Source organism: Schistocerca americana, chromosome 10 (assembly GCF_021461395.2).
Source record: "Schistocerca americana isolate TAMUIC-IGC-003095 chromosome 10, iqSchAmer2.1, whole genome shotgun sequence".
Taxonomy (NCBI): Eukaryota; Metazoa; Arthropoda; class Insecta; order Orthoptera; family Acrididae; genus Schistocerca; species Schistocerca americana.
This window is the reverse complement of record NC_060128.1, coordinates 188664436-188678181: the sequence shown is the minus strand read 5'-3', so window position 1 is coordinate 188678181 and position 13746 is coordinate 188664436. Positions and strand designations below refer to the sequence as shown.

The following is a 13746-nucleotide window of genomic DNA, read 5'->3' as shown; positions in this document are numbered from 1 at the left end:
GTGTCTCCTGCCGTCTGTTTGACGTATTTGACTGCTGCACTGTGTTGTCATATTGAAGTCTCCGTCTTAATGGTATGCTTCATACAGAGCCATACTTCGCTGAAAGTTTCTTCTTGAACCTTATATTGGCTGGATTTTTGTTTTAAATGCGCAACTGCAAGGTTAAGTAACATTTAATGATTCAGATATAATAAATATGTATCAGGTTATCAGGAAATTTAAGAAGGAATAATTAAATTGGGATACTTTTGGTTCATTATTGGATATCCTAGTCCACTACATATGTTCAAATTCTAGGAAAAATTAGTTTTAAATTCGTGGTGCATTTAGTAATCCAATGTTTAGATGGATATGTCAAGGCCTGGAAGCTTGTCGGACTTGCTTTGTTGTATGAGATCGCATATTCGATTACAATTTTAAATAAAATCTTTGCTCGTTTGTATAGAAGGGGGGTTCTGGGTTTTGAAAGATAAATGTAGGCAGGAACTATGTTATTATTTGTGTTTGTTGTCTTTGTGAGTGTTTTGAACGTTGTTGAGTGCTGTTGATAAATGTGATAGTTGAAATACGATTTGGTTGATTTTGAAAAGTTCAGAAATCGGACTGTCAGTTGCAGTCATCAGTGGATAGAAAGCGCTTAATTGCATTATTAAAGGTATGTATCCAGTCTTCGTAGTGGTATTTTGTAAGACATGGCATTGTATAGTTGTGCGTTCGAATGCAAACTTTCGAAGGTATAGAGAGAAAAAAATTGATTGCCTTGGGCTTGTCATACAAATAAATTGCCTTGGTTATTTCCCAAGGCCGTCACTTCAGGAACACTAAGAAAATTTCTATTTGATGGCTTTTTTTTTTCTTTGTGTTGGAGTATCAATGCGAAATTGAATTATAGGACTATTTAAATAGATACCACATGCGATTCCGTCCGTAGTTCGTGTAATCCGCGTCCCCTATTACTTTCCCTACATTACGTATCTTGTCAATGACTAGAGAAACACAGACATTGTATGAACTGTAAATATGTATTGCAAATTAAATATTACCACAATATTATTGTATTTTTTCGTTCATTTTGAAAATGTAAATGTCACGTTTTATCTCAGTTCCAATTTACTTCGTTGTGCCATTGATTTTTTCCTCGGTGTGCCCTGTAAAACGATTGTTTTTATTAAACTTGATTGACATTTTTTGTTGTGTCGAAGTATTTGTTTCTCCTACTCTTGCCACATATGGCTAGATGTGTATCAAACAATTTCTGCGTTGTGTATTATGATTTCAGTGTTCCAGAGGCTGGTGGTGATGTATGTGCTACAATAATATTTTTTTGGTGTCTTAAGATAGGCCTAATTGAATTTACATTGTGCAAACTATAGCCTCATGAAATAATGTTTGCTTGGATAGGCCTAATAATTTTTGAAGAGGTATGTATGATGTCAACTTTGCATATGGAGCTGCAGCAGACAATGTACCTTTAATTTTAACATTCTGCTGTGAACAATTGTGTAAGCCAGACGGATCAGCCAATGTCAATTCTAATGTTAAGCAGATAAGAGAGAAGAAAGACGAATATATTAATGTATTTATTGACATGTTAAATGATGTCAATTGGGACTCAGTTTTTGATAATTTCTTGAACCAAACTCTCTGAGTTATGGTACTCACGTTCGTCATTAATCAAAAATATCCCCAGGCATAAAATGAAAGAGAAAATGTTATATGATATACACATGAGCTGGCCCTCAATACAGTAGAGATACTCAAGCTGTGCATAATACGTAAAAATTCTTGTATGCTACTGGAAGACACTACTGATAGACCTTATTTAAATTGTAATAAATAAATTTGACCCTGGTGAAAAACCTTGCTCTCGAACTTCACGCAGAAGGTGGTTCAAACAACTTCAAAGCAGCATGGGACATTACCAGACAAAAAGATTTCCAAATTTGCATACAAGATATACTGCTGGCCCCACTGGAAGTGAGTGATTACTTTCTAACCTCAGTGAGTGAGCTGAAAAACAAAATCAAGACAAACAGAATTTCTGCATTAGATCTTCTTCATGCTGAGTGACACAGAACGTTCAAGATTTCAGGGGGAAGGAGATCCAGGACATAACCTTAGCCGGTGTTATAAAATTAGTGTCAGGGTTCTCCAACTCCAGAACTGTGGACTATTATTGGTTCCCAAATTAAATTATGTAATAAAATGTATTTTTTTTTTTTTTTTATCAGCAGTTGCTTTCTTTCATTTTTTCCTGGTCCAGTTAAAACTGCCCTAAATAGTATCTATCTTTAAGAAAAGGAGATGTGCATGTGCTGGAAAACTAGTGACCAATTTCTATTGTTCCAGTTTTTTCTAAATCTTTTAATTTCTAATGTACAACAAGATTTGTATTTTGAATACTGCTGTAACTAAAGTTGTTCACCAGATGTTAACTGAATTTTAAAATAAGGATTTGTTATCTGTTGTACTGTGTGACCTCAACGAAGCCTTCGACTGTATACCTCAAGCACTCGTCAACTTGGGTCCATGGCTCCATGGGGTGTGCACCACACATGAACTATAGCATCAGCTCTCCCCAACTGAAATCACGACTTATCTGATCATGCCATTCCAGTCGTGTAGAGTGCAACTGGTAAGATAATGAGCCCAGAGAGACACTGCAGGTAATGTGCTGTTAGCAAAGGCACTTGCATTGGTCATCTGCTGCCATAGCCCATTAATGCAAAATTTCTCTGCACTATCCTAACAGATATGTTTGTCATATGCCTCGCATTGATTTCTGTGGTTGTTTCGCGCAGTGTTACTTGTCTGTTAGCGCTGACAACTCTGCACAAACACCGCTGTTCTCAGTTGTTAAGTGAAGACTGTTGGCCACTGCGTTGTCCGTGGTGAGAAGTAATGCTTGAAATGTGGTATTCTCGGCGCACTCTTGACACTGTGGACCTTGGAATATTGAATTCTCCAACTATTCTGAAATGAAATGTCCTGTGCATCTAGTTCCAACTAGCATTCAGTATTGAAGGTCTTTTAATTTCCATTGTGCAGCCATAATCACATTGGAAGCCTTTTCACATGAATCACCAGAGTACAAATGAGAGCTCTACCAATGTACTGCCTTTTTATACCTTGTGTATGTGATTCTACCACCACCTGTATACGTACATATCACTATCCCATGACTTTTGTCACCTCTTTGTAAAGCTCTGTCTCCACTTAGCACAAAGTGTTTTGATCACAAATGTTTGCCACACTTTTTCCTTGCTTCCACTGTGCATGGCTGTGTTTGTTGAAGGAAAGCCGAATTCATATATTTGTGAGTATATTTTTTTAGGAAAGAATTAAATTTCTCATCTGCTGTGTAATCTTGGTAAACTTCTCTGTAAACTCTCTGTGAATAATGTAACTTGAGTCAGCATTTACATTTATGTGAAAATTTCCTTTTCTGTGCTTACTTAAACTTAACTGATGGTGATGTATTATTGCTGCCATCATAGTCAGATAAACCATTTACTATGGGGCTCGCATTATTCAGTTAAAGAATGTTGAATTTAGACATAAATTGCTGTTATACTATGCCCTTCTATTATTTTTGGGAATGTTACTGGGAAAGTCAAACTAAAGCTGCACATCAGTAACTTAGGTGCCCTTGATCAGAACTATCCGATGTATATATGCAGACTGAAGTGATGAATGAAAATTTGTACCAAGACCAGGTTTGAACTGTGTATTTTCATTTGAGAACCATCTGAGATGAACTCTAAATTTTTGAAATCTTCACATACAGTCACTTCTTCGTTATTTGTATTAAATATTATTAGTACATCATCTTATTACTTACTGGAGCTTAAAACATTTCCTGCTGAGGGCCTATAGAGTGGCAGATCTGTTACCTTGTATGTTTCCAGGTCTTATCACTGAAGTACTGCATTAAAATTGCTTTTCAGTACACTGAATGCTTTGGCCTGGGACTGTATTTCACTTTCCTTGTATATAGCCGCTTCCGTTTTCCTCTTATTGGGCCTACAGCAATGTGCGTCTGTTCAAATTCTGTGACTTCCAGATGACGTTCTGTTAGGTGTAGCCCTTATTTAACTGTCTTATATTGATTGAGAAGCTCTTTTTTTTCCTACTGAACAAGCTACTTATGTTTCAATGGAAATGTCCAGGTGTGTTACGATTTTTAAACTCTTTACTATCCGAGACATAGTCATTTGTTTTTCCCTTTATTGCTGCAACTATATATCTTAGTTCTTCAACAACTATATCTTTTGGAAACATTTGCCCTAAAAATCCTTGTGAAAATATTGGAAATCACAGGAATTTGATGATGTACACTGTTCTGGTTACACTGATTGCTTCTGCCAATTAGTTGTTCAGATAACCTCTAACCTGAAACCTACATACTTGGACTGTTCAGTATGTGTTGTGATTATGTAAAGGGTGACCCACCATCACATCTGTGTGTGAAGGTCTCAGTCAGTCGGGCAACTGCTGAAGCTCTGCATTTACAAGTTCAGCGGGATGCTTGGTGCTGGGCTTATGGTACCACCAAACGATGACACAATTTTACACTTGTGTGAGGAGTATTCCCAGAATATGCCTGATGTCATTCTCACTTGTGTAGTTAAGGTAATGGTTCAAACAGTTCCCAGCAATAATCAGTACATCATCATCTTTACCAAGATCTTCCCCCAGAGAGCCTAAATCACAGGTGACATCATTGAATGTACTTGGCTTAATAATCAGTACATCATAATCTTTACCAAGATATTCCCCCAGAGAGCCTAAATCACAGGTGACATCATTGAATGTACTTGGCTTAAAAACACTACTTACCTAGTATTCCCTACCCAAGGAGTTTCGGCCTGTGTCTTGTCAGTGTATTCCTGAGCTCCTTGGGTTCTCTGCTGTCTCTGTCCCCAAAGCAGTGATGCTACAGAATGGCGATATCTCTTGAGCATGTGTCCCGATCTGGCTGGTTTTACAACAGTCCAGTCTTAACTTCACTGTCAACTGCAGCACACAACTCTTCTAATTCTGCCCGTGTTACTGTGAGAACAGATTTAAGAGTAGCTGCTCTTTCTCCATGATTGTGGAACAATTACTGCCGCACCAAAGGCTTGCAGATATCTATACGAGACTAGTCGCTTCACAACATCCGAGACAAAGGAAGTGTAAGCGGCCTTCTCCCCCTGTCAACCATTTCTCATTACTCTGTGGTACTTTCCAAATCTGTCCTTTGTGACCTTTTTTATCAGGAAGATTACTTACAAGGGAACCTCCCCATCGCACCCCCCTCAGATTTAGTTATAAGTTGGCACAGTGGATAGGCCTTGAAAAACTGAACACAGATCAATCGAGAAAACAGGAAGAAGTTTTGTCGAACTATGAAAAAAATAAGCAAAATATACAAATTGAGTACTCGATGTGTAACATAAGCCACATCAAGGACAATGTGATCCGAGGAGCCCCGTAGTCTCGTGGTAAGTGTAAGCAATTGGGGTACTAGAGGACCTCGGTTCAAGTCTTCCATCGAGTAAAAATTTTAACTTTTTTATTTTCTAGCAATTGACGTGTGTCAATTATCAAAGTTCAGGCACTCACACAATCAACTTCGGTCTCGAAAATTCCAGTTCAGATTTACTTGGACATATGCAGGATTTGACGGTCTACACACGGAAAAAATTGGAAAACGTTAAAAACATATGTTTTGACAGAGCACAGGGAAAACTGTGTGACTGTGAAACTGTTGCATTCATTTGTTGCAGTTTATGTGACAAACTCTTATGTTTTCATCACTTTTTTGGGAGTTATTATCACATCCACAAGAAAACCTAAATCGGGCAAGGTAGAAGAATCTTTTTACCCATTCGCCAAGTGTACAAGTTAGGTGGGTCGACAACATATTCCTGTCATGTGGCACACATGCCGTCACCAGTGTCATATAGAATATATCAGACGTGTTTTCCTGTGGAGGAATCGGTTGACCTATGACCTTGCGATCAAACGTTTTCGGTTCCCATTGGAGAGGAACGTACTTTCGTCTACTAATCACACGGTTTTGCAGTGCGGTCGCCAGACACAGACACTAAACTTATTACTGTGAACAGAGACGTCAATGAACGAACTGACAGGTCATAACTTTGCGAAAATAAATAAAGTAAAAGTTTTACCCGAGGGAAGACTTGAACCAAAGACCTCTCGTTTCGCGAATGTTCACGCTAACCACGGGACCACGGCGCTCCTGAGCTGACACTATGCTCGATGTTGCTTATCTTGCACATGGACTACTCAGTTTGTGTATTTTACTTATTTTTTCTGTAGTTCCACACAACTTCTTCCTGTTTTCTCGATTGATCTGTGTTCAGTTTTTCAAGGCCTGTCCACTGTGCCAACTTATAACTAAATCTGAGGGGGGTGCGATGGGGAGGTTCCCTTGTTAGCACTGCTGCCCACAGTGTGTTATTTTTATCCTCTGAGTTGAGTAAAAGTGTGCATTTTGTCTGTAGAGATAGCACTTAAGAAAGTATGTTATCACTGTTTGGCTAGTAACATAAACAATGTACTAAACTCACTACTACAGCTGCAGATACAGTAAAACTAGACTTCTGAGTACCACTTTTAGTAGATTTTTAATCACTAAAATACCAAAACTTGGCAGCACTTGCAAGTTGTAGCAATGTTGCCAGCATCAGTATTGCTCCTTCTTGATTAGTACGCTATGAACACTCCCATCTTCAGAGGTAACAGCATTCATGCACACAGGGCTGTACTGCATGCATACATTTCCTTTTGATAAACACTCGGGCATCCTATTCCACCCGGACTGGCCAGCTAAATCCCCCAATTTAAGCCTGTGGAAAATGTCTGGGACTATTTGTAACAGCCGGTGAAACGTAGTAATCAAAATCCTTGCTTCTTGATAGCTCTTCCTAATCTAATCATTGATGAGTAACTTCGGCCAAATGTGGCAGAGCTGAAAAAAGCTGTGAAGCCCCTTTCTCATCGAATTGAAGCCATTATCAGGGCTAGAGGCGGTGTGACACAGTATTATCTGACATCTCCTGGGAGGGATCAGTGTTCTTATCCAGTACAAATATTTCGGATTGTTTTACTGAAGATATGTGTTGTGCTTGATACTAGTTCAGCAAGACAGCAAGTAAATATTCGTATTATATAGCATCAGTCAGTGTTATTTAAAAGTGGCTTTTGTTCACCATATTCAAGCTGGATAGACCACTGTTCATTATAGTGTTTTATAAATAATGTAGGAGTAAAGCTGGCCACTCACCAAAAAGCAGAAGCATCGGCTTGGTGATAGAAAGAAAGAAAAAATACTTGTTAGCTAAAGTACAAATACGTGCACAAAACACACACACTTTTGTGCCCCTGCACAGTACCGGCATCATTCACAGTACCAGAATTGCAGTTTCACTGGTGGACATGGGTGATGCTGGCAGGAGGCAGGAAAGGGCATTGGGGGAAGGTGGGTAGCAGCTCAAGAGACAGGCAGCTGGTTTGCTCAGCGGTGATGGCGAGCAGTGCATGATAAGGGGTGAGGGGGAGGTGCGAATTGAGTGTGGGTAATGGGAGAGAGGAAGAGGAAACTGTTGAGTGGAGGGTGTGGGGACAGTGGCTTAATGAGGATTGAGGTCAGGAGGGTTATGGACGCGAAGGATGTGTTGCAAAGATGACTTCCATCATTGCAATTCACCTCAACCCCTCTGATGTCTCCATCCACACCTCTGCCCATATTAAACTCATTAACCACCAACACTATCTCCATTTTGACAGCTGTCATCCCCCGAACACCGAAAAAATCCCTCTCGCACAGTCTGGTCACTTGGTGACAGCGTGTCTGCAGTGATGAGAACTCCCTTTCCCAGTATGCTGAAGGTCTCGTGAGGACCTTTAAAGACTTTCCGTGCCATATCCTCACACATACCCAACCCTTCAACCACCCCAAGAATCAGTGACAAAGGAGCTCACCCTCTCATCACTCAGTATCACCCTGGAGTTGAACAAGTGATCTGTATACTTCAACAGTGTTCTGATTATCTGTTGTCATGCCCTGAAATGACAGACCATCGTATCCAAGATTCTTCCCACCCTTCTAAAAGTGGCGTTCCAGGGCCCACCCAACCTACACAACATCCTAGTTCATTTTCTATGCCACTCCCAACTCCATGCCACAGGGGTTATAGCCCTGTGGAAGACAGATGCAAGACCTCCCAAATCGACTCATATGACACCGCCTTCTCCAGTCCTGTCACAGGCTTATCCTGCCCCATCAGAGGCCAGGCCACCTGTGACAGCAGCCTTGTAATATACTATCTCTGCTGCAGTCTCTGCACAGCTTTTAATGTCAGTATGACAACCAACTAGCTGTCCACCAGAATGAATGGACACTGCCAAACTGTGGCTGAGAAAATACTTGACCACCCAGTACCACAACTTGCAGCTGGGCACAACGAGTTCATTTTCAATGGCTGCTTATCAGCCCAGGCCAACTGGATCCTTCCCTCCAACACCAGCTTTTCTGAACTATGAAGATGGGAGTTGTCCTCACAACACATCCTTTCTATCCGAACTGTCCTGGACGCTTATCTCCATTAGCCCACTGTCGTCACTTCCTCCACCAAACAGTTTCCTCTTGTTCTGTCCTATTACCTCCCCCTAATTCACGTCTCTACTTCAGCTTCATCGTTCACTGCTCCCCAGTGGCTCTGACACGTGTGTACCATATGCCTGCCAATACAAAGCTCAACAATGTACACATTCCAAAAGCTGGCAAGTTTTTCTTATTTTTGTTTACACGTGTTGATGACTTGACACTTCTGCGTTTTGGTGATTAGTCTTCTTTACTCCTAAAGCTTTTATATTCTGCCAGAACTTTCCACTGTAATTAACGTGTTTTTGTTTTGCTCAACAGGTAGAAGGCTGTGACAACAAGATGCCTCTTATTGAAGGTGTCGGAGATGAGGTGATACAGTTCTTCTCGGTGCTGATTGCTGTGATTGTCGCGGTGGTGGCCTGGCGATCCACAGGAATCTCTGACAGACCTATCTTCCGTACGGTGCGGAACCGCACCTATATGGTGAAACTTTGATCTCTAATTGTTTCAGTTCATGTGTTGTATTCACTGTGCCTGTACATGCAAAGTGTCTGTTACATTCGCTCTAAAATAAGTTCCAATGGTGCTGCTAAGTAGAAACTTGGCTCATTGTCAATTTTATTGTGAACGTATGGTTTATTTTTCGGTAGTCTATACTGTTACTTTTCAAAAGATTTAGTATGGAACTGGGTCACAAAAGGAAGCAGAATATTTTCTCGGTACATTTATCGTGTCTGCGCCTTTCAAATTTGGCAGCTGGAAGCTTATATCACCGTTTATTAGATATGCGAGTGACTGATCGGAGTTTGTGCCTGTGGCTGCTGTTATTTTGTGAAGGATATGTAAATATAATCTTTAATGTTATTTATGACAAGTACTTGGTATTGCAGGTCAAAATGAATTTAATAAACAATACTGACCTAACAGAACACGTGGTCTGATTAAAATATCGTTTTCTGTTTGTGAAATTGTATGTACTACACAACAGAAGAAAGAAATGTGTACTCTGGTTGCTGTTGCTGTCTAATGACAACTTAAATGGAATGTTGTGCTCACATACTTGGACTGTGAATATAGCAAGCACTGAATTTTGCTTTAAACAGAAACCTGTTCAGAACTATTCTAATTAGCACTGGAGTGCAGTATGAAAGTTTTTGCACAGTGGAGGTATGATCAGTTGTAGTAAGCTTTATTATGTTTCGCTAATTAACTTCTCGCTTTGTCTATGGGGGAAATGTTAGACTAGGACTAGAACAGTGCCACAGGTTTACTCGTTTATCTTCGTCAGCTCCGCAACTGTTTTCGGAGGGATCCTTAATTGTTATTACAAATTTGTTTTCCATTTATTAATAGTTGTGTTTATATTATTTAAAACTGACTGATTTCAGGCAGTGTCACCCATCTTCAGATCTGTCAAATAAAATAAAAATATGATCTCTTTAGTTTTTCGGCATGACTGATTAATAGAGAGCTTCCCGGTGTAGAACTTAGTTGCTGTCTACATTTTCTGCACAATATTTCGACGACCGGCCCAGTTGTCTTCTTCAGTTGCCGTGAGTCCTGCTTCTACGTGTACTCGCCGCCTGGACTCTGATCAAACTGTGAGCTATTATTGGTCTCACACAGCTATTTGTATCAGAGTTTGATTTGTCCTTTGATGCTCTTTTTGTTTTTCAGAGCACATACTGATAACTCCATGAAATGCAGATTCCCTCAGTGCTTTCCAACTCTGATGAATCTGATGGTCATTGAGGTATCAATAAATTGAGTGCCGAATCCCAAGGGTTATTTAAATTGGAACTCCATTCCTGTTTATTAAGTTTTCTGACATCTTAATTTCAATAAACTCCTGAATTATGCTGTCCCAGAAACTTGGCATTTGCACTATGATATTGCTCTCATTTCATTTTACAATTATACTCAAGGCACTGCTCTGTGACCACTGATTCACTTCGGTTGGTTTAGTCAGGTGTGTCGCAGACTGTATTCCTTACTTCTCTCCTTGACTGTTCTGATAGTTCGACGTAAAACGTTGCAAGGAATGTGGTACACACCCGCAACAAACATACTTTTTTATCGTAGTTGAAGTGAACAAAATACACTGGGTGACACGTTTCTGTAGAAGTCTACCTACCTTTCCAGTGTCAGCTTTTTTCTCAGCGATTTTTGAGTTTGGCTGTATTACCTGTTCGGTTTGTTGCTCTGAGTACCCCTTCGGAACACCAATTTGTTTTTACAGGGTATTAGTGCGTGCTTCGTAAAACAAAAGAGCGTCAGAGGACGCAGTGGATATCGGAAATCAGAGTTGGGTGAAAATAGTGGCGTGAGACTGACAATAGCTCACAGTCTGGTTGGAGTCCAGGCAGTGAGTACACGTAACAGCAAAACTTGCAGCACCTGAATAGGGTTGCTGGGTAGGCTGCCAAAATAAATTTTGAAAGAGCTCTTGATCGGTTTTTAATTCTGGAATATTATTGACTGCTCTCTACACATTTTAAAATATTAAGTTTGGGTTTAGTGAATGACAGTGAAAGTGATAGTTCCATTAAGGTTAATTAGTGTACTTTGTACCTACAAGAAGTGGTATGTTAATACAGCATTTTATAGTAATCAGATAGAAAAGGATTAAGCTCTATATAATACAGAATACACAAGATTAGAAACCAGTTTTAATTTTTTAAAATATTGTTTAACAGATCAGAAGTGGGCAATAATTAAAAAAGATTGATAGGCAGAAAAGAAGTCTATTTTTCCAGAAATCTTCATAACTAAGAATATTGTAGAGCAGGTTCCTGTGCTTGCTGCAGTTGTCTCAATGCTGTATTTTGCTTCATTCAGCTTCTGAATAATTTATTTGTACTGAATGGTTTGAGACTCTTATAGGCCTCGTTATCTTGTCTGATCAAATCAGTGGTTTCAAATTGTGCTAAGTGATTGGATCTCTTTTGTGAATCTTAAAATAATTTTTGTTCTTCCAGTATCAGAAATATTCGTAGTGGGAAAGGTAAATATCCAATAATAATTGTTAATAAGGATAACTAAAAATAAATGTTAATGTTGTTCCTACTCTGAGTGAATATTTTGTCATTTGAGAATGAAATGCACCTTTGAATCATCTTAGGTTTTGCACAAAAATGACAATTAATTATATAATTGGCCCTATTCATAGCAAATCTGGCAGTAGTGCAAAAATATTAGCCGAGTAATTTTAAATTTAATGCAATACAGGAGAGGCTACACAACTAGATCTATTTTGAATTATTTTATGACATTTGTGTTGTTTCATCTAATGTACCTTCAACATCCAATTGCTTTAAGACTTCACTGTCTTGTCATTGTTTTCGGGAGGATGACAGTTTAAATCCACATCTGGCCACCCTCATTTAGGTTTTCCACGATTTCCCTAAATTGCATCAGGCAAATGCCAGGATGCTGCCACAATGGATGCCGTATTTACTCGAATCTAAGCCGCACTTTTTTTCCGGTTTTTGTAATCCAAAAAACCGCCTGCAGCTTAGAATCGAGTGCAAAGCAAACAGAAGTTCTGAAAAATGTTGGTAGGTGCCGCCACAACTAACTTCTGCCGTCAAATATATGTAGTGCTACACAGTCATGCTTTGTAGGCACAAAGATAAATACTGGCGCCAAAACCTTGCGTCAGTAAATAAATTTAAAAAAAAAAGGTGGAAGACGAGCTTTTTTTCTCCGCCCCGAGTTTCGACCACTGCATTTTCATACATTATTCAACAAAGTAAATACAAATTCCGTATTGTTCATCTTTGAATGTAGCAGAATTTCAATGTACTACGAAAATCCGACTGGCAAGACTGTTTAGGGTGTTTGCCAATGTGGCCAACTCTACGTTCTGAATTTTTTCCTACCTGTGAGAAGAGATGGTTGCTAATAGGAACCTGATGAAATGTGATTCACATGCAGTATTCACTTCACCATAAGAATAATATGAATATAATCATTTTGCCATGTATTCTTTCGTGTTTGCTGCTATCTCATTTAAATCCTGTCTGCCTAATAAACTACAAAACTAGAATGAGACAACAGCAAACGCGGAAGAATATACGTATCGTGTCATGTTTATATTCGTATTATTCTTATGCCTAATAGTGATACTGTCAGAAATGACGCACGGCAACTGATTAGATTTTTAAATATAAGATGACTAATTTCTGTGCAGAATTTGATGTACTAAAGAAGCGGCTGCAAAGATTTTCAAACGGAGAAAAATTTTCGCCTAACTCTCGTTCAGAACATGTTCTATCATACGCAGTCTATTATTTGGTTCTTGTTGATCATTATCAAAGAAAGCAGCAGTGTAAGTAACAACAAATAGCAGTCTCTTGCCATTGTTTCACTAATGAGACGATTCCTCTCTCTCTCTCTCTCTCTCTCTCTCTCTCTCTCTTTCTTTTTTTTTTTTTTTTAAATTGTAAGCAGCAGTAGCGCGCACAAAAGCAAGCCACGCCGCAAGCGGCAACAGGCCGTAAACACGCTCTATCAGAATGCGACAAACAATGCATGACACAGTACAGTAATACATTTTCAGCTTAGAGTGACGTAAACACCTATAACAAAAAAAACGGCACTTATCAGATCAAAGCAAACTAAGCAATCAGTTCAAACCAGACGAAGCACGTGAAAAAGGAAGGGTACCCATATAAATACGGACGGAGCGTCTGATGCATAGCAATGGCTACCTGGTAAAGCTTAACTGCTAAGCTTACGACTCAAACCAAACTACTGTAGCGGTATCGTCATTCATTCAACCTAAATTGTGTCTCATATTACAATGTACCAACTTTGTTTCGATTTGGAGGTGCGGCCTAAAACTTTTCTCTCCCTTTGAATTTCGAGTCTCAAATTTCAGGTGCGGCTTAGATTCGGGACTTTTTTTTTCCCTTTATTTCGAGTCTCATTTTTCAGGTGCGGCTTAGATTCAAGTAAATACGGTATAACCTGTTCAGGGAATATGTCAGTGGCAGCAGGTGACCCTGAGGTGTAGACTGCCTCATTGAGTGTTTCATGCCTTCCCAGTCTCACAATCACGTCATCCTCCAGTGAAATTGTGGCCACCTGACTGAGCTATGGCAGCTCTTAAGCTTTACACCTGCTTT

The 13746-nt window shown here is 39.4% G+C and overlaps 1 protein-coding gene across 2 annotated transcripts in view; it reads left to right on the top strand.

Moving 5' to 3' along the window:
• The first annotated feature begins 428 nt into the window (after window positions 1-428).
• The window catches only part of LOC124552470 (transmembrane and ubiquitin-like domain-containing protein 1), a 58133-nt gene continuing 44815 nt past the window's right edge, over window positions 429-13746 (top strand). The window contains exons 1-2 of one of the 2 annotated variants that reach the window (XM_047126746.1): window positions 429-655; window positions 8936-9079. In XM_047126746.1, the coding sequence (XP_046982702.1) occupies window positions 8957-9079 (123 nt within the window). In that variant the 5' untranslated portion in view covers window positions 429-655; window positions 8936-8956. Of the gene's footprint in view, window positions 656-8935; window positions 9101-13746 lie in introns of both variants that reach the window. The other variant, XM_047126745.1, reaches the window with a different exon arrangement.